At 31.6% G+C, this 20103-nt stretch overlaps 1 protein-coding gene across 4 annotated transcripts in view; it reads left to right on the plus strand.

The window, feature by feature from the left end:
- The window catches only part of LOC139520081 (limbic system-associated membrane protein-like), a 45894-nt gene extending 26130 nt beyond the window's left edge, over window positions 1-19764 (plus strand). For 2 of the 4 annotated variants that reach the window (XM_071312502.1, XM_071312503.1), the window contains exons 3-9: window positions 10579-10715; window positions 10949-11153; window positions 12956-13108; window positions 14048-14176; window positions 14584-14871; window positions 16107-16256; window positions 17198-19764. In XM_071312502.1, the coding sequence (XP_071168603.1) occupies window positions 10579-10715; window positions 10949-11153; window positions 12956-13108; window positions 14048-14176; window positions 14584-14871; window positions 16107-16256; window positions 17198-17304 (1169 nt within the window). In that variant the 3' untranslated portion in view covers window positions 17305-19764. The remainder of the gene's footprint in view (window positions 1-10578; window positions 10716-10948; window positions 11154-12955; window positions 13109-14047; window positions 14177-14583; window positions 14872-16106; window positions 16257-17197) is intronic. The other 2 variants (XM_071312504.1, XM_071312505.1) reach the window with 1 other exon arrangement.
- Window positions 19765-20103: the final 339 nt, after the last annotated feature.

Raw genomic sequence — 20103 nt, forward strand, 5'->3', positions numbered from 1 at the left:
CAAAGAGTTTTATATAACTCACAAGACAGCAGATGGCAAGTGCTTATAATTCAATGTAATTATGTTTCAATTCTAAATAGGCTTTAATTAGGGAGAGAATATCTATTCATTCAAATCTGCTGTTTTCTGAAAATATTTTCGTACATATACACAGAGTCTTATCCCAAACTTTGTATCATTTAAGATAATTTAAACTTTATTTTTACACTTATGTTATAGTTCGTTTATGTGTGTGTTACATTTTAATGTTATGTTTCTGTTGTGTTGTAGTTCTCTTATATTTGAAACGTATCCCTCAGCTTTAGTTTGTAACCCGGATTTGTTTTTTCTCTATCGATTTATGAATTTCGAACAGCGGTATACTACTGTTGCCTTTATTTACCACTGATTTGTGTATCCACTAATATATGTTGTGTTATGCATCTTTCGTTTCATATTTCACAGTAAAGGTACAGACAGATGTTAGGTTCATGCAACGTTTGTAAATCAAAATACACACACAGTGAACTTTAATGGAAATTCTTTTTGCATTGAATTGTATTTTGTAAAATTGAAACTGTGGCCAAGATAAAAAGTCAAGCGTTATTTTTCTTTTTAATTTACAATAGCCTCTTGCCTGGGGATAGGCACATACGAGTCGGGGTTAGAATAATATGAGTGCACAACCATCGTTCCCTTACCCGGAAATGTGCTGTAACTGCACAAAGTAAAATGGGACTTGAATTTGCTACACACAATGATCATTTTGTCATGCACCAGGGAGGAAAGGGCGGGTCCTTAAAAAATATTTTTACGGCCCCAATTTGATGAAAACGAAAATTGTGTTCAAGCAGATAACAAAAAGAAATGTGAATCCAGATTTTCCACATATAATTTTAAATTTTGAGAAAATTAATTTGATTTGTAGCGAAAGACTAAAAATAAAATATTTGCGGTTTGCGCGAGAAAGAAATCGAACTTAGATAATGAAAACCATAACCCCACCTCTTTGAAGTTAATAAATTGTTGTTCCTTAACGAAAGGGCAAGGCGGAATATATATGTGATGCAATGCAAGACTTTACAAAGCTAGGGAGGGGAAAGTCAGGACATTCAATTGACTATTTGACAGACTTGTAGAGTGGTGGTCATGAACTGCTTGATGAACGAAATTGGACATGTTGTTTTTAGTCCAAACATTCTAACTGTTAGATGTAGAAGAGCACTTCAAACTTTTACTAGTGTATGGCTGTCAAATGGTAATACCTAAAGCGTTAGGTGCATTGTAACGTTTATGCCGATCGCAAAGTACATCTAGTAGCTTCATTAACAAAATAGTCCATTTTTTTCTGATTTTTTTTCTGGACTCAATTTTTTCTGTTTGATTATAGGTTTATGCTGAATTGAAACATATATATAGATTTTAAAAAATCTTGCATCTTTTTGGGGATATCTATCTAGGAAAGTGGAAGGATATCATGTTTACTGGAAGTGGTGCGGCCTAGTAAAAACAGCAAACAGAAAGTAGAAAAAAACTGTTTTGACTTCAGGGTTACGTAACTTTTTATTCTTCGTGGCATGACCCACTTTTTTTTCGATTAAATCACAATTTCACATTAGTACATACATGATATGAACATGAATTTTTTTTTCTATGTAGAATTTTATATTTTTTTTATTTTCAAAGATCAGCTTTTTAGCATGCAAGCCTATGGAGCAGTCAATTACCAGACTGCAACCTATATTACACTTAATTGCTATATAAAGATATCATTCATACGTATATTGGATATTTTTTAATTTTAACCACAGCACGTTTTTTTCTTTACATTTACTATTCTGGAGTTCAGTTCCATGAGGGACTTCATATCCTTATTTTCACAGTTGATAACAAGTTTATTGTTTCATATAATGCGTCAAACAATAAACTCGAAACATTTATAGATCAATATTCTAGTAGTTCATACATATAGATATGAAATAAGAATTAACAATATAATAGATGAATAGGATTTTCCTTCTCCCTTGTATTATTAATGGGATAATATTTGAGGGAACATTACAATCTATTAACTTTTTCTTAATAATATCAAAACACGGTCTATCATATAAAACAAAAGAAACGCTATAATTGTTCTACGTCGTGTATTATCAAATATCGTATCAGCTAATATCTGGTCGGTTTCTCAAGGCCTAGATGCAGACATTTATACAAACTTTGAACTGAAGTTTATTAGTATGACACAATATTGCCTGTAAAATGTAAACACACAAAGGTTACGACTTTCCAATGCTAGCCGACATGAGAGATTAGTTGTTTGGAATGGTCCGATCTTGTAAATAAAGGCAACAGTAGTATACCGCTGTTCAAGACTCGTAAATCTATGGACAAAAAACAAAATCGGGATAACAAACTTAAATTGGGGCACTTTTTTAAATCTAATTTGATGTGTTATTGTTATATTTCGCACCAATCCTGGTATTTGAATCCACTTTCATTAATACAAGTCTGGGGTAGAACTTATGGTACAAAGACTCTGCAATGTCTAATAAGGGGAAGTGACGTATCGTCCACTTTCAGACGTGATGGGTAGGGTTGTAAATTGCAATCAGCATTAGTCAAATTTTGTCTATTTTCGTATTATTTTTTGAAGTGATTACGAATATTAATAAATTGTTAAAATACGTGGAGTGTAGATGCACCTACCCAATCAATGATAAAAGCGCACATTTGTTCACACCCTTGGGTATTTATAGACGTACTCTTTTCTATTCTTTAACCATTCCGTTTTCAACGAAAACCTTTGTGTCCTAGCTTCAATCAAGAAAGAAGCGGAGAAAAGGGATAAAAAAGGCGCATCAAATATTAGTAGTCGAAGAAATATTTGCCATGTAATTACATGTACACATAATTCTCGGTAAAACAGTTCATTTGAATCGTATTTGGTAAGTGCATGCAACTCCTTATAAAACGTTACGGTTCCATATGCGAATAATTAAAAATCATATTTACGATTAAATCATGTCATATTTTCCTTCTTTATTTCAATCAAATCGTTATTTATATGATTTGTTGATATCAAAAAGTGATTTATTACAAAAAGAGAATCAACGTTTCAGCTAATTAAGAAATTTACTTGAGCTAATAAGATTTTCGAACGCAAGTGTTTCAACGTTGCTCGAAGGAATTCTTTTAACAAGAGAAAATATTACTGTTAACTCTAAGAATAATTGATTCTTAACAAATAGTTATTGAATGCGATTTTGACAGGATAATTGTTTTGTTAGAGATTTTCTCACGTATCGATTGAAACGTACACGCGAACAAGTGTTCTTGATGTCTCTTTTATAGCAGCGGGAAGAGGCAAATAAATATCACAACTACCGATTATCATGCAATCTTCGTTGCATTCCCCAGCATCGAATTTACCTCCCAGTAGTTTTGTTAAAATCGAAAGCTCATTTAAATATCATTCAGAATATCTTTTATAAATACACCCTTATCCCTAAATGTTGACGGAGGAGGAATCCTTGAAGTTTCATTACACCGGAAGCTCTCTTCTATCTCAAAATACGTTGGTATCAAGATTAGGTTACAGGTGAAGTGAAGTAAACATTTAAGATCATTAAATGAAAAGTGACTCAATGTTAAGAATTATTTAAAAAAAAAGAAAGAAGCAAGAAAACACACTATTTGTTAATTTCGTGCGTCCAAAACGCTTCTTGGACTTGAAAGCCAAATATGCCGACAGAAGAACTTAATCAGTTGAAGAGCTTTATCCCACGTGCTTTATCCAGTGGCGGATCCAGAAATTTTCGTAAGTGGATGCTCACTGACTGCCTAAGAGGGACCCGCCCCAGTTATGCTTCAGTGATTCCATATACAATCAACCAATTTTCTTCTACCAAAAAAAAGGGGGGGTTGCTACTGGAACCCCTTTTAATCTGCCACTGAAATCACCAAAAACGTCCATAAAAATATACAGCCAAATCCATCTAAGGTCAAAAATGCCTTATGGGGAAATGAAATTATTTAATCGTTTTGTTCGTTCTGTTTCTCAACTTTTTGTGAAGCATGTTCATATGATAAAATGAAGGAAGGCGTAAAGCGGTCATGTTCTTTTATTTAGCTTGCCATTATTCATTTTAACTATATATTTAAAACAAGAACTATCTTTGAAAAGATATATCCGACGTATTTAAATTTGAGTATATGTTTAAAACTATCCTTTCCATAACCTTCAGAAGCACAAAGATACCATTTAAATAACGTTTTCTCTGTTTGTGTTCAGTATTCTCGGTCCTCGTATCTTTCTGTTTACATTCACCAAAACCCCGCGGAAATCTCACATGCGTAGGTGCGTTCTAAAAGTCATGTACGTTCGTACAACAAAGTTTTCATTCAAAATTATATAATTGTCCCGAATAAACAGCTGTCACAGATGCAAAGAGCTATTGGAGAAACAATTATTTTAATAAAAATATAAATCTTTGTAAGATATAGTTCAAATATTTATAGTTTTTCACTTGCTTTCCATCACGATATAATTAACGAGACGTTCTTTCAAACACAACCAAATCACCCACCATGACAGCATTTTGTCCAATCACAGAAAGGATTTTCGAGCATGCGTATTCTGTTGCCATAGTTAAGCGTCCTTAAGTTCAAAGGGCACAAACTGAAACTATACCGACTATGTCGGAAAAATCAACATGTTTTTAATTGTTTAATAATTAGAATCGCGAATAAAAAAAGAAACGAAACGAAATGAAAAACATGCAAAACTTCGTTGGTATCAATCATATATCTATATTACTAACATTTGGTCTGTGTCATTGATATAGTTAACTTTCAGCCCCTGATAGTACAATCGGTTAAGTTTATTGACACCGAAAGTGATATATTTTTCTCAAATTGAAAATTATGTAATATTCCTGCTTTCTCAAAAGCTTTAGATCGAGTGCTTCGCTGAATTATACTTTTAAGTAAGATACGATGTTTAAGTTTGGAAAATGTGTTATTCATCTCCTTAGTACATAATTATACTCACAAGTGTGGTATTAAAACCACGTCTTTGTTTAATTTGACGCAATATTTATTTGCATATGGATATCCGCATACATGTTTCCGTACACAGCCACTTTACTAAATTGTTATATTCAAGATGCCTTCTAAATATTCCAGAGCCTTCTTACAACAATACTAATGCACAAGTCGATGGGTATCATGTGAGCTCTGCGTATCAATTTATATTTAGATATAACATAAAAAAAACCATGTATTTTGACCAGATTTCTGAATATCATTGGCAGTAATAAGTATTTTAAGTTTTGGTGTATGTGCAAGTAAAGTTTGATGAGCACTTAGAACATTTTTTTGTTTCTGGTTTTCTCTCTTTCAATAACATGAATTTGACGAGTTATTGTACAGCATGAAAATTCAGTAAAGGTATAGAACCACTTATCCGGCCAGGTCAGAAATAACATACAAAAAAGTAGTACATAAAATCGTTCCTACTCAGTTAAAACAATTGGATAATTTTGGTGTCAAAATTAATGACGAAGTACTTGGGATCACTGTAAAACCCTTGTTAAAAAATTTGTTAACTAATAGAAAAAAATATCACACATTTAGAAAGGAGTGTTTACCCTTTTTCTCAGATCAGAAGTACCTGTTTTTGTACTACCCAACTTCCAGGAACCAGTGCAATCTTATACGCATTATAATATGACGTTCTTCTTGGGCTTTGGATACAAGGTCATGTTCTAATTCCAATAAAACTTGGGCTGCACATGATTGATGTTACAATTCAAAAATAAAACTGTCACATGAATTTTGAACAACGCCGGAGTTCAAAATGCACAGCTGTGTTTGTGCTGCTCGCTAGGAAATTAAACAAAATAAAACATAATAAAAGTAAGTTTAAATGAGTTTGTTCTATTTTACTGTTAAACTGTCGATTTTCTATAACGTTTTGGTTCTTTAAATCAAAAAGGCGACCTTCCGAGCGTGTATTATAATTATGTCCGCTTCAACGTACAAAAGTTCAAAATATTCCTATTAGAATCAAAATAATTCTATCATGTCTTTAAGTTATATTTGTCAGCATTTCATACATCGCTAACACTCGGTATTAAGATATTGACAAATGTAATGTCTATTCATGATAAAATAAGCATAAAATGAGCATAGCATGGCATGAAACTTAAGAATAGACATAATCGCTATTCATTCCATTCCGGGTAAGTTCTAAAATTATACATCTTTTTCATCCATTCGTCACAACTCGGCCGATTCCGTACCCTCATTGCTTTTTTTTATCCAGTTGAAGCTATCTGGGACCCTGTTTAAACAATGTGTGCTATAAAATTGTAAAGTTTCGTATAAAAAAATAGGGGTTATTTTCCAATTAAAAATAACCATGAAGGGAAATACCTTTTTATTTACTTAATTGGTGAACAAGTATCATGTTTTTTTGTATTTGATTGTAAACATTTAGTTAATTAGCTTTCAATTGAAACAGGTTGATTGATAAGAATAATTTTGAAAATTAGATATAATACATGTTTTATATATATATATGTTTTATCTCTGGATAGAACCTTTTAATTATATTAAGGGGGCTCGCGGGTCTAATTTAAATTTTTTATTTAATAAAGGATTTCTCTATATTTTTCTATAAATGAACTTTATCTTATACTTAATAGAAAAATGAAATAAAAAATGGGGTCACCGCTCATTTACGCTCACAATCTGCCTTCGAAAGAAGCATACACTTTTGTTAATGTTCTTTTTTTCTTCTGTTGAACTAATAGTAGAAGTAGAGGTAATATCGAAAGAACTAGAGGGTCCAAGGACCCTGTGTCGCTCACCTGATATTTTTATTTACAATTGTTACATGATAAATGCAACTGTTGTACTGTCGTTTAGTTTCAGAGATATAATACTAAAAAGTGCATTTGAAACCTATGCTTTATTTCAGCCATGTGGGCAGGCAGGGTCATCATACACAGTGGTCCCTGGATATCCTAGTGGTGATTTAAACCAAGTTTGTTTAAATTCAACAGTTGTTTAAGGGGAGAATTTTTGTAAAATTTATCTAACAAGAAATGCAAAGTAATGAGAAAGTTGTGAAGTAGTTTTGTTGTTGCGCAACACCCCCCCCCCCCCCCCCCACTTTGCCAAAAAAACCAAAAAGGTAATAAAAAATTATCATATAAGGGCAATCTATCCTATTAATGATTTCTGCAAAATTCAGTTGATTGTGCAAGGGTTGTATAGCCAGCTGAGGTCGTTAAAAACTCTCTTTCTTTTGTTGTTGCAGATAGATCTTGACCTGATAAGCAATTTTACCACATGTCAGATTTGCTCTAAATGCTTTGGTTTTTGAGTGATAAGCCAAAAACTGCATTTTACCCCTATGTTCTATTTTTAGCCATGGCGGCCATCTTGATTGGTTGGCCGGGTCACCGGACACAATTTTTAAACTAGATACCCCAATGATGATTGTGGCCAAGTTTGGTTTAATTTGGTCCAGTAGTTTCAGAGGAGAAGATTTTTGTAAAAGATAACTAAGATTTACGAAAAATGGTTAAAAATTGACTATAAAGGGCAATAACTCCTAAAGGGGTCAACAGACCATTTTGGTCATGCTGACTTATTTGTAGATCTTACTTAGCTGAACATTTTTGCTGTTACAGTTTATCTCTATCTATAATAATATTCAAGATAATAACCAAAAACAGCAAAATTTCCTTAAAATTACCAATTCAGGGACAGCAACCTATCAACGAGTTGTCCGATTCACCTCAAAATTTCAGGGCAGATAGATCTTGACCTGATAAACAATTTTACTTCATGTCAGATTTGCTCTAAATGCTTCGGTTTTTGAGTGATAAGCCAAAAACTGCATTTTACCCCCTATGTTCTATTTTTAGCCATGGCGGCCATCTTGGTTGGTTGGCCGGATCACCGGACACAATTTTTAATTAAGATACCCCAATGATGATTGTGGCCAAGTTTGGTTTAATTTGGTCCAGTATTTTCAGAGGAGAAGATTTTTGTAAAAGATAACTAAGATTTACGAAAAATGGTTAAAAATTGACTATAAAGGGCAATAACTTCTAAAGGGGTCAACAGACCATTTTGGTCAGGTTGACTTATTTGTAGATCTTACTTTGTTGAACATTTTTGCTGTTCACAGTTTATCTCTATCTATAATAATATTCAAGATAATAACCAAAAACAGCAAAATTTTCTCAAAATTACCAATTCAGGGGCAGCAACCTACCAACGGGTTGTCTGATTCATCTGAAAATTTCAGGGCAGATAGATCTTAACCTGATGAACAATTTTACCCCATGTCAGATTTGCTCTAAATGCTTTGGTTTTTGAGTTATAAGCCAAAAACTGCATTTTACCCCTATGTTCTATTTTTAGCCATGGCGGCCATCTTGGTTGGTTGGGCAGGTCACCGGACACAATTTTTAAACTAGATACCCCAATGATGATTGTGGCCAAGTTTGGTTTAATTTGGTCCAGTAGTTTCAGAGGAGAAGATTTTTGTAAAAGTTAACGACGGACGACGACGACGACGGACGACGGACGCCGGACGCCAAGTGATGAGAAAAGCTCACTTGGCCCTTCGGGCCAGGTGAGCTAAAAAAGAACTAAATTACAGAAATCGCTTAAATTTTACAATTATTTAGTTTATGTACAGCTTATCCGAAAACAACAATAAAAAATGTAAATCACCGATGAGTTAAAAAAGATATTTCAATTTTAATGCCAAAAAATGGCATTTTTGCACCAAAGGGAGATAATTTGGAGCTTTTTCAATGATGTCTACATTTTAAAAGTCACCTGGGGCCAACACGAATTGATTTTTTGGAATGATTTTTGTACCATATGATAAAGTTACAACTACTTAAGGTATTAAATAAAATTTGTTATGAAAAATTAATGTTTAATTTTTGTCTGAAAATCTTATATCCGCGAGCCTCCTTAAAAGTACACTTTATTTTTATTTCTTTTAAACTAGAGAAAATTTTGATTCCAGTGATATCTAGTTTATACAAGTATCTTTATTAACCATTCCTTCACTTATGCATGGTCCCTCAAAATATGACGTCATACTCCTGTCCATATTTTACGGTCTGGTCGATGTCAGGCAATAGCTAGATGATGTACCTTGACATCCTGTAATGAAATATGAAAATATGGATATTTACTGCTATGAATCAGTATATTTTACATTATGACCATAAAAATGACATTAAATAAATTCAAATGTCATATAACCAGAAAAATTAAATGAACAATAGGCGCCATATTTCCTTATTTGCTTTTGTTTTCAGTCAATCAGCTGGACTCTGATGAACTAAAAAGTGCATTAACTGAAGAGTATATCGGCAGATGGTTGAAAAATTGGAGAGGAATTATAGCTAAATGAATACTTTAATAGCAACCTAAAGCAGTTTATATCATTGTCCTTCGTGATAAAATAAATCATCGTTGCTAAAACTGTAAAAGCAACATTCCTAAGTACTAATTTTCAGTTTCTAACCTTAAGCTTTTGCGGTTTTAAATGGCTTTAACGGACAAATCAATATAGCATTTCAAAACATACAGAAGCTTTAATGTTTCTCTAAAACATGTTTCACCGATTTCCCATTTTCAAAATATAAACCAAAATGGATTTTTTTAATTAGATTTGTTAATGTAAACGAATTTCAACCAAAATGCCACCATAAACATTTTCAGACGATACAGTGGTACAGTTAAAAATGTAATTTTATATTTTGCAAGTTGAAGCCTTCAGAAACATGTTTGATTGAGAGAAATTCCTCCTAGTCCTAAAATTTAAAATCTGGAATGTCATTCCAAGTAAGAAATCCTTGTAAAAATTTGAGAAATAGTTGAATAATCAAGGGATCAAATCAGATTAGAATGTAAAAACATAATCTAATTAACATGGGAATAAAAATATATATAATACATCATGAGATTTCTTCAATGTCCAGTTTGAAAATATAAAAAGAAGAAAATATAATAATTAATTCTAACAAATGCATGAACTTCTTTTATTGCAATTGTCCTGTATCCTTACTCCGTATTATTCTATTTTTCCATCTTTGATTCTTCAAAACTGTTGTGTTTATCTCCACGTGTTATTAAAAAACATACACAATGTTGCACACGTAAACAGGAAGACCTTTCTGAACAACATCTGTTTAACAGACATAGTAATATATGACTTTTATTATTACATTTTTTAACAATTTCTTAGTTACATAGATAAAGGGGTTTGACGACCTTGACTACCCAAGACGGTGTTGCATGGTCGGTAGCTACACATTTATGCAAATCATATTGTTGGTGCATATCACGTAAGTCGTTGTTTCTTGCGTCGACTTTGTCTGTAAGCTGAAAAGGGTTATTGGAAAAGATGACATTAGTAGCATGATTTCCGCAAGTTCAAACATGCTGTATGGTAATATTCATATGTCACATGACACCAAAAAGCTTCAATTGATCTTTATTCATTTTAATTTGGATAAATTTGATTGTGTTTCAAATATATATTTCTTTGAATTTCAGTATTGGTAGTTATGGTCGGATATAACTGTAACGGATATACATATCCAAGATTTGACACTCGACCACTAAACGTTACAGCTGTAGCCGGACAAATGAAAATTTTGCCTTGTGCAGTTGAAAACAAGCAGAATTATACGGTAATATATAGACATTTCAAGATATATTTCAGTTCAACATTTTTTTTGTCAAACTCAAACAAGAATCATGAAAATAATGAATAACAACAAATATGTACTTCATGCGCTTTACATAGTAATAATTTTTTTTTTTTTTTTAAGAATCACAAAAATACTTATCTTTTGCAGTGGTGCAGTAATATATAACTTTACAATTTAATTTGTACAAAATTACTATATCTGTTATATATTAGGTCACCTGGATGAATCCCAAGAAAATTTTAATATCTCATGGTGATAGAAGATTAATGGACGATATACGGATGGATATAGATCGATCCACCATTCCTGACTGGAATCTCCTAATACGCCAAGTACGATATAGCGACCATGGAATGTATACTTGTACCCTCAACACTAAACCAGTTTTGGTAAAACGTATTTATTTGACAGTGTTAGGTATGCTATTACATATACATAACATCGCAAATATAGTAGGCATCAAGAAATAATGATATGCGTTCAATTCCAACATGCATCAGCATTGATATAACCATGGACTATTTTATTCCTTAGCAGTATTTGGCAAAACATTTTGAATTTTGTATTCTAAATGCTCTTTAACGTCGTTATTTATTTGACCTTTTAAACTTGTATTTTATTCGAGAGTCAGCGATAGTCTTTTGTAGAAGAAACACAAGTATGGCCTGGGACTATTATAGTCCCAGGTATGGCGCACAAAATTTTTATCCTGGTGTCTGTGATGAGTTTATTGATAAGAGATACATAACATGTTTAATATTATCCGACGCCTGAAAAAAATTATCGTATCTATCAAGTGTATTAATAAAAGAGAAGCGAAAGATATCAGAGGGACATTCAAACACTCAAGTAGAACATAAACTGACAACGTCATGGTTTAAAAGGAAAAAGTCAAACAGACAAACAATAGTACACAAAACACAACATAAAAATCTAAAGACTGAGCAACACAAACCTTTCAAAAACTGGGATTGATTTCAGATGCCACTAAGGGTCTTCAATACAGCGAGAAAAATTCCGACCCTGGAGATGGATGTCATACTGAACTCCGAATATATGTATATAAATGAACTAAAATTAAAAATCATACAAGACTAACATGGGTTATAGAGACTTGGGACAGGCGCAAAAATACGGCGGGGTTAAACATGTTTTTGGAGATCTCAACCCTCTACCCTATACCTCTAGCCAATGTAGAAAAAAAACAAACACACAGTAATACGCACAGTAAAATTCAGTTAAAAGAAGTCCGATTCAGAATATGTATCAAAAGAAACTAAACAAAAATAAACATTTCTGACCCACAATGAGCATTTGTTTCTTTTTTTCTCGTAAATTTTGAAAGACCATAAAAATCCTCATTTATTTAGATGTTCGTTTCTTAATTTGACTATTTTACCGATTATGTCTGTTTTGAAAATACCTGTACCAAGTCAGGAATATGACAGTTGTTGTCCATTCGTTTGATGTGTTTTATCATTTGATTTTGCCATTTGTTAGGGACTTTCCGTTTTTGAATTTTCTTCGGAGTTCAGCATTTTGTGATTTTACTTTTTTCTTATACTTGCATGGGATGAACATGATGGATAATAGGATTTTACCGCTCGCTTAACCTTCGTAAAGATACGTTTTTTTGGAGGCAATGTCCCTGGTAGGAATATGCATTCGAACAGCCAAGCGGACGTTTTTCGGGGAATTTTGCAAATGACCAAAGGAACAATTATATCGACATTTCTTATATTCATATTATTTAACTATGTTATATATGAAAAAGAAAGATCACAAAAATACTGAACTCCGAGGAAAATTCAAAACGGAAAGTCCCTTATCAAATGGCAAATTCAAATGATAAAACACATCAAGCGAATGGACAACAACTGTCATATTTCGGAATTGGTACAGGCATTTTCAAATGTAGTAAATGGTGGATTGAACCTGGTTTTATAGCGCTATACCTCTCACTTGTACGACAGTATCATCAAACTCCATTATATTGAAAACGATGCGTGAACAAAATGTCACAAATAGGGGAACAACAACACCACGAACCCAACACATTGTCATTTGTGCAGTTGCTGTCGCTTTGCTGTAAATTTACGATACTTAATTTGTTATCAGTTATAATCTAATTTATTTATAATATCTAACGTCTATGGCATAATGATTACACATTAGAATAAACTAAATTGATATTCAAATATATATTTTTTCTCTGATAGTACCACCAGACATCAACGAATACTGGTCGAGCCCTAATCAAGTTGTACGAGAAGGCTCAACAATTCAACTGACTTGTAATGCGACTGGAAAACCCCAGCCAGAAATTTTGTGGTTTAGAAAAACTGTGTATAGTAAAATAGAGAAAAAAGAAGGTAAACATTGTAAAAAATTGATTTATTGATTGTTTGTTGTTTTACGTACAGTAAAACAATAGATGAAATAGGAGGAAAATAAAGAGTAAAACAGCGGAAAAGGGAGCCTTCCTTTTCTTTAGAGGTCCCAACATTACTGTTAAAAAATGGGGGGCAACAATATATGGTGTATTTGAATGCATTGTATCGTCCTTTTATTATACATTATGTTGAATTGATTGTTTATATAGTTTTGGCTTGTATAGGTTGTGGGACCCCTAAGGTAAATAAAGGCATTATAGCAATCTTATACTTTAGGGGTCCCAAATTTTGAATTACAAAAAATGAATAAAAGTGAAGTTAACTCATTTTACTACAGTAAAGTGCATTTAAAACAACAAAAATGACTTAAAATAATGTGAGTATGTAAAATGTAATTCACTTAAAACAAGTGGGGAGCTAAATTTTTATATTATTACAAAACGTTCTTTTGTGGAACGTGCAATAAAGATAAATCCAAAAATGTCGGGACCTCTAAAGACGTGTTCGGAACATAGAATTCAAAGACAGAAAAAGTTATACTTAAGTAATATATTATGATTAAACGCATACAATTTACTCTAAGACTTATTTGTATGAGTAAATCTTAAAAAAAAGTTCTATCGGAAGAATTCGGAATTATAAACAAAATGTTTCATGGTATTCTGCGTCAAACTTTAGAATCAAACACTTTCATTTGAAGAACACTATTTAGCGCTATAAACTAGGTTCAATCCATCATTTTCTACATTTGAAAATGCCTGTACCAAATCAGGAATATGACAGTTGTTGTCCATTCGCTAGATGTATTTTGTCATTTGATTTTGCCATGTGATTAAGGACTTTCCGATTGAATTTTCCTCGGATTTCAGTATTTTTGTGATTTTACTTTTTATTTATCTAAATATTGTTTGTAATCAGCCTTAGGTAACCCTGGAGAAATATTAGTGATACACAATATATCAAGAAACTGTGACGGAACATATGAATGTGTGGCATCTAACGGAATCGGGAACGATGTCTCCAAAGAAATATATGTTGATGTGCAGTGTATGTATAACATATTGATAAGTATTGCTGAATAATAAAACCAATATGACATGAAAAAAATGTCAACCAAACATCATTCAAACAAAAGGAACATTGCATGTAATATCAAAAGGGTTATTGGCGGGAAAATATATCAAAATAGCTTTTAAAAGGGAGCAAAACATATGATATAAGAGGACAATACACGAATCAAGAGCAAAAATAAATGCAGGCATTATCACATGCAAGTCTGAATTAAACACTGTCGGTACATGGTCAATGTACCTTAAGAAACAATGTGATGTTGATTTTGACATTTGATTATGAACTTTTGAATTTTGCTCGAAGTTGGGTAATTTTTTGTTTACTTTTTCTAGTATCTATATTTCGATAATTAATTTGTCATATTTCACGTTACTGTCCTGTAGTTCCACCTGAGGTGCATCTATTAAATAAGAAGATAAGTCAACGTGTGGGGAAAGAAACAATTTTATCATGTATCATTTCTGCGTCACCCCAAGCAGTTGGAATATGGTACAAAGGAAAGACACCTGTCGAACAACGCTGGGATATACGGACAGAGATTTATGAAGACGACCCACATACTCTTACACTTAATTTAAGAATAATGAGCCTTGAAGAAAAAGATTTTGGTCATTATACTTGTGAAGCATCAAATGAATTAGGTGGAGACAGTGAAACTATGTTTTTATATGGTATGTTTTTTTTCTAAAAATACTTATGACGAAAATCACCTGACAGTTACGTTTAGGTTTCAATTAATGTAATACTTTTAAACTTAAAAACTGCTACAATATAGTTAAAACTAAGGCTTGTCTACCTCAGGAATATATTACCTTAACTGTATTTGGCAAAACTTTTAGGAAGTTTGGTCCTCAATGCTCTTCAGCTTCGTACTTTATTTGGCCTTTTTAACTTTTTTTTTAGATTTTTGCGTAAATACAAAATTTAATCCTGGTATATGATGAGCTTATCTAAATATCTCGTTTTGGTCAAAACTGTTAGAGCCTTTTATCACACATTGGTCTAATACACTAATATTAGTTATAAAGAAAGCAAATTAGATAATTGTCAAATGTTTCTTTTTATAAATTAATAGACATATTGATAAATGTTAACGACAGTCTTCCTGTAACAGTTGTTATAGCAGCTTGTATTTTGGTATTCGTATCGACGGCAATGTTGACATAAATGAAGTAGAATCGATGCAGTAGTAGTGAAAGACAGAGGCGAAAAATGCCAAAGGAACATTCAAATTTAGAAGTCGAATATAAACTGACAACGTCATGGCTAAAAAAAAGAAAAAGAAAAACAAGACAAACAACAGTACACAAAACATAACATAAAAAAACATATATTCCACAAAAAAATGTGTATAAAAAGGAGAATTTGAGCTAAATCATAAACTTCACCATGGTATCATTTGGGCTTAAAATTTTGGAGACAAGATTACATTTTTGCTTATAACTTTTTTACATATTCAGGTAGATAACAAGAAAAATGTATCAATAAAAATATTTGATATGAAAATAAAGATATTAAGTAAAAATACAACCTCCACAAAAAAAAACAGTCATTAAAAACCATGCTAGTTTGAAAATATTACAGTCTTTAAAGGCTGTTAGATTTAAATTAAGGACTAGAAACAATCATTGAGATCAATTTAGGACTAGAAACAATCATTGAGATCAATTTAGGACTAGAAACAATCATTGAGATCAATTTAGGACTAGAAACAATCATTGAGATCAATCTACTGGATGAACCTCAGTTTTAAATATTAGCACAGCTGTTTTGTACATTCATGCGACATGATAGTTTAGACAATATTTAGTATATCTCAACACAGTAAAATACGTTTATTTGTCAAAACCATTTTATTTTCAAATAATTTCCTAAAAAAATCGTTTTCTTTGTTTCTCGTAAACAGAAGAAAAAGCCCGAACAACGACACCTTTTGCTCATTTTACAGAAGAGATCGTATCCGTACCTGCAGTACCAGACCAATCTATACACAATGGTAGAAATAAATACCCATACAAAAAAGATAACAAAGACTTCCTGCAAGACATTCCAAAAGGTACACTTACTTTACTTAGTATTATTTATCGTTTCTTCTAGTATCACTAGCTACAAAATTTATTGTACATATAAGTTTTTATAATGAAGATTTACTGCTGAGGTTGATACAAAGGAATACTTCAAACCATGTTATCTAATAACGTAATTTTTGGTTAATTACATTTCAACACCTGTCCTAAAGTATTAATTGTGTTTTGATCAAAACTATTTTGTCCGTTTTTCGATTTTTGAAATTCAGTCATTGTGTAAACTTTCTTTGGGATAATGCATGTTATAGTGTTCTGCTTCAATTTGACTCTTTTGTTGGTTTAAACTGGTGAATGGTAGGAAATGATTAAGTTAAACGTAAAAATGTATACATTGTAGTACCTATGTAGAGTTGTAGGATTCGATCACGAAAAAAAAAGTCATTTCCATATTTTACTGCTGTATTTTATGTTGTGTTCAGAGTCTTGTTAGGTAAAATATCTATGAAGCAACTCTAATCTATAGAGCTGGTATCAAACTAAATATATCCATCCTGTACTTAGTATTATACGTGGCGGTCATTTTTCAACCAAACCTAATCCATATCTTGTATCCGACAGTTATTTTGCCAAGAAGCATACTTCAAGTCTAAAATTGGAGAGTTATTGTCCATAGACCCTGTACCAAGTTCATTCGTACTTCAATAAATAGATAGGTTTATAATATGTAGCGTGTCTTAAAATATTGCCATTTATGTCGCGGAATAAAAAGTTCAGGAAAATATCATATTTACTTCTATTTATAATTAGGTAATGGGAATCGGAATTGGATTTTATTTGAATTCATAAATCCGAAGTGAAAATCACCGATTTTTCATAAAGAAATTTCAAAATAGTTTTGCCGGATTTACATATTGAAGTGATAATTTAATGTGTTCTCCTGGTTTTATATATTAATATTTTTTCTTTGTAGACCCCGTGTATCAGTATGCTGGTGGGAACGGATCTTCTAAAAACTATTTACAATTTCTCTGCTTTATACTGTTGTGTCTATCATGGGTATTAACTGCTGGATTATAAAATTAAATGTAGCTTTATGACAAATCAATCATACAATCAAAATGATTACTTCATGGATAGAAATGTGCCAATCAAGGAAAGACAACTCAACTGAAATCTTGAATATCGAGCTAAATTGAAAGAGTTATTTTAAAGATAATGTTAAATAATCATCACTGTTTTATATTTGAGATAAGGTTATTTTGTCAAGTTTAGCAGTCAAATTAAATTGGCAAATAGTCGTTATATACAAAAACATTAAAAAAAAAACCATGCAGTTTTGAGACTATGATATCATATGTTAGTGTAGTACTAGAACAAAAATGTGATACAAAAAATCAAAATGACATTGTCTCCGGAACAGAAGTAGTATAACTTACAGAGAAAATGTTTAAAACGCTAAAAGTAATACAATTTCTAATTCTTATTATGTTGTGCAAGGTTTGGTCAAGACAAAAAGAATATTAAAATGCCAATCACATGCTACTTTTAAATTTAATGAACTTGAATGTTTTGTAATATAGTATATATAACAATATGTAATGAATGACCGATATAGACAACTGTGAAAGCAAAATGATTATTTATATACCATTATGAATGAAAATGATAAAGTCTAAATACGTATGTTGTTATTTTTATGAGAGAGTGTGTCATTGTGTTGATTACCTAATACTGTTAATTATTAAACTTGATTTTTTTTTAATTATGTATCATGTGATTGATATATTGTTGATATTCATTTATTGTTGGAATTTAAGTATTTCAAAGATTCCATGTATATGTAAAATATTATATTTAATTCATATGTATGTTTTAATCAACTGGAAATGTCGTTGTGAATATGTTTTATCCTTGTTTTATCATTGTGAGTATTATAAACGAGTTATTTTCGCAATATTTTTTTTCAAGGATTATTTAATCAGTGGACAATTGAAACATATCTGTATAATTCTGAATTATGTATGTAATATTTGTAATAATTTCTCTAAATATCAGCACAACGTACAATGTTAAATTTGCGGAAACAAATTTGTGTTCTTCCTTCGGCGGGATTCGAACTCGTACTATTGAGATATCGAGACAATCACATAGCCTGCATGGACACAACCGTTATGGAAAAGGAAAAACTACAAAATATCAATCCTTACTTAAGGATTCTTTATTTGCTACATCAATCGTGGGAGACATCCTTACATTTGTAGCATCTAACTAGCACATGTCTTGTTCTATGTTTTTAAATATACTTTTTTATAAGTGTTTCACAGACTACACAAAGGTGAACAACTAGATGAAATTTTCTAAACAAATTTATGATTCCTATCAGTTAATAATTTACATTTAATTAGGAACTATCATTTGCTTTTTTTCTTCATTTTCCTATTACATTTTGTTATGTTTTTTTCTCTCTCTACAGTTTCATATAATTACTGGTCAAAATGTAATACTAAAAATAAGTTAAGGACTGAACATATATATACATAATATTCATGTTATATGAATTTAAGGCGCAATTACTTCATAAGTAAGCCGCCTATCAACACAAATAACAACAATATAGCCTGCACTGTGTCCAGCGCTCTCAACCACTCGGCCACCTAGAGTGAACTAAAAAATCAGCTTTCGATGGCCTAGTGTTACCTTTCCTCGTCAGTAGAATCTAGATTTGTAGCACAGTCCATGACATATTAGACGTGATGATGGAATTGTGATACACGGCTAAAAATACATGTTATATTATAAATATTTATATTCTAGCACAGAGTGTCTTCTTCTAATTTGATCGTTTCATTAAGGTCATGTTGACTGTTTCGTGTTTAAATACTAAGTTTTTAATATATTTTCAACCTAGAGAGTACAACAATGTTAAATTACAAATAGAAAAAAATAAGAAGATGTGGCATTATTGCCAATTAGACAACTGTCTACCACAGACTATATGATATAGAAGTTTATTCTAGAATCACCAACTTGAATAATTTATTCAAAAGCAAAACATTCAACATCTGGAAGTTTTTTTTGTGTGTTTTTACTTCAATGCTTTCAATTTCAGTCGATGTGGAACTTATAGCAAAATCCTAATTTAAAAGATATTTCCAAAATAAGACGCGATAGACTATTCAAGGAAATAAGATATAAAAACAGAAAGCCAAAGAAGCAATAAAACAACACCAATAACACATCGGTTTCTATAAAATAATACCAATCGTTAGAGAGTGTAAAACTTACTTTAAAAAACTTTTGAGTAACAAATGATAATGGGATTTATTTAAAATGTTTTATCATTCAAAGTCTTTTTTATTCTTATAGTCTTGTAATGAGAAATTAGCAATGAAAATAAAACTATTCTAAATTCTTATAACACTAAGAAGATGAAATATTCATTAACGTTTGCAATTACTCTTCCAGATTCAGCTTTTGTTCGTTACTGCAGGTTTAAATAATATATTTAAAAATAAAGTTATCCATGAATTTCCAAAACACAATCTTGTTTAATGCCCGCAATAGAAAAAATGCAAAAAGGACAATTTATTTTCACGAATCAACATTAACGAATGTATACAACAAACACAAGAGGCAATAGCATTAAGTACAAATATAGAAATGATACCAAGAGAGTCATAACTTGATTCGATGAAAATAGATATACACAATGGTCAAAAAAAAAACGACAAAAAACGAAAAGCAGACCACTATATATATCTTAAAGAAAACTGATGGTTGACCAACACAAACCGACTTAAATAGTGAACAGTAAAATAACAAAAAAACTGAACTACGAGCAAAATTCAAAACGGAAAGTCCCTAATCAAATGACAA

The sequence above is a fragment of the Mytilus edulis genome, chromosome 4, assembly GCF_963676685.1.
Source record: "Mytilus edulis chromosome 4, xbMytEdul2.2, whole genome shotgun sequence".
NCBI lineage: Eukaryota > Metazoa > Mollusca > Bivalvia > Mytilida > Mytilidae > Mytilus > Mytilus edulis.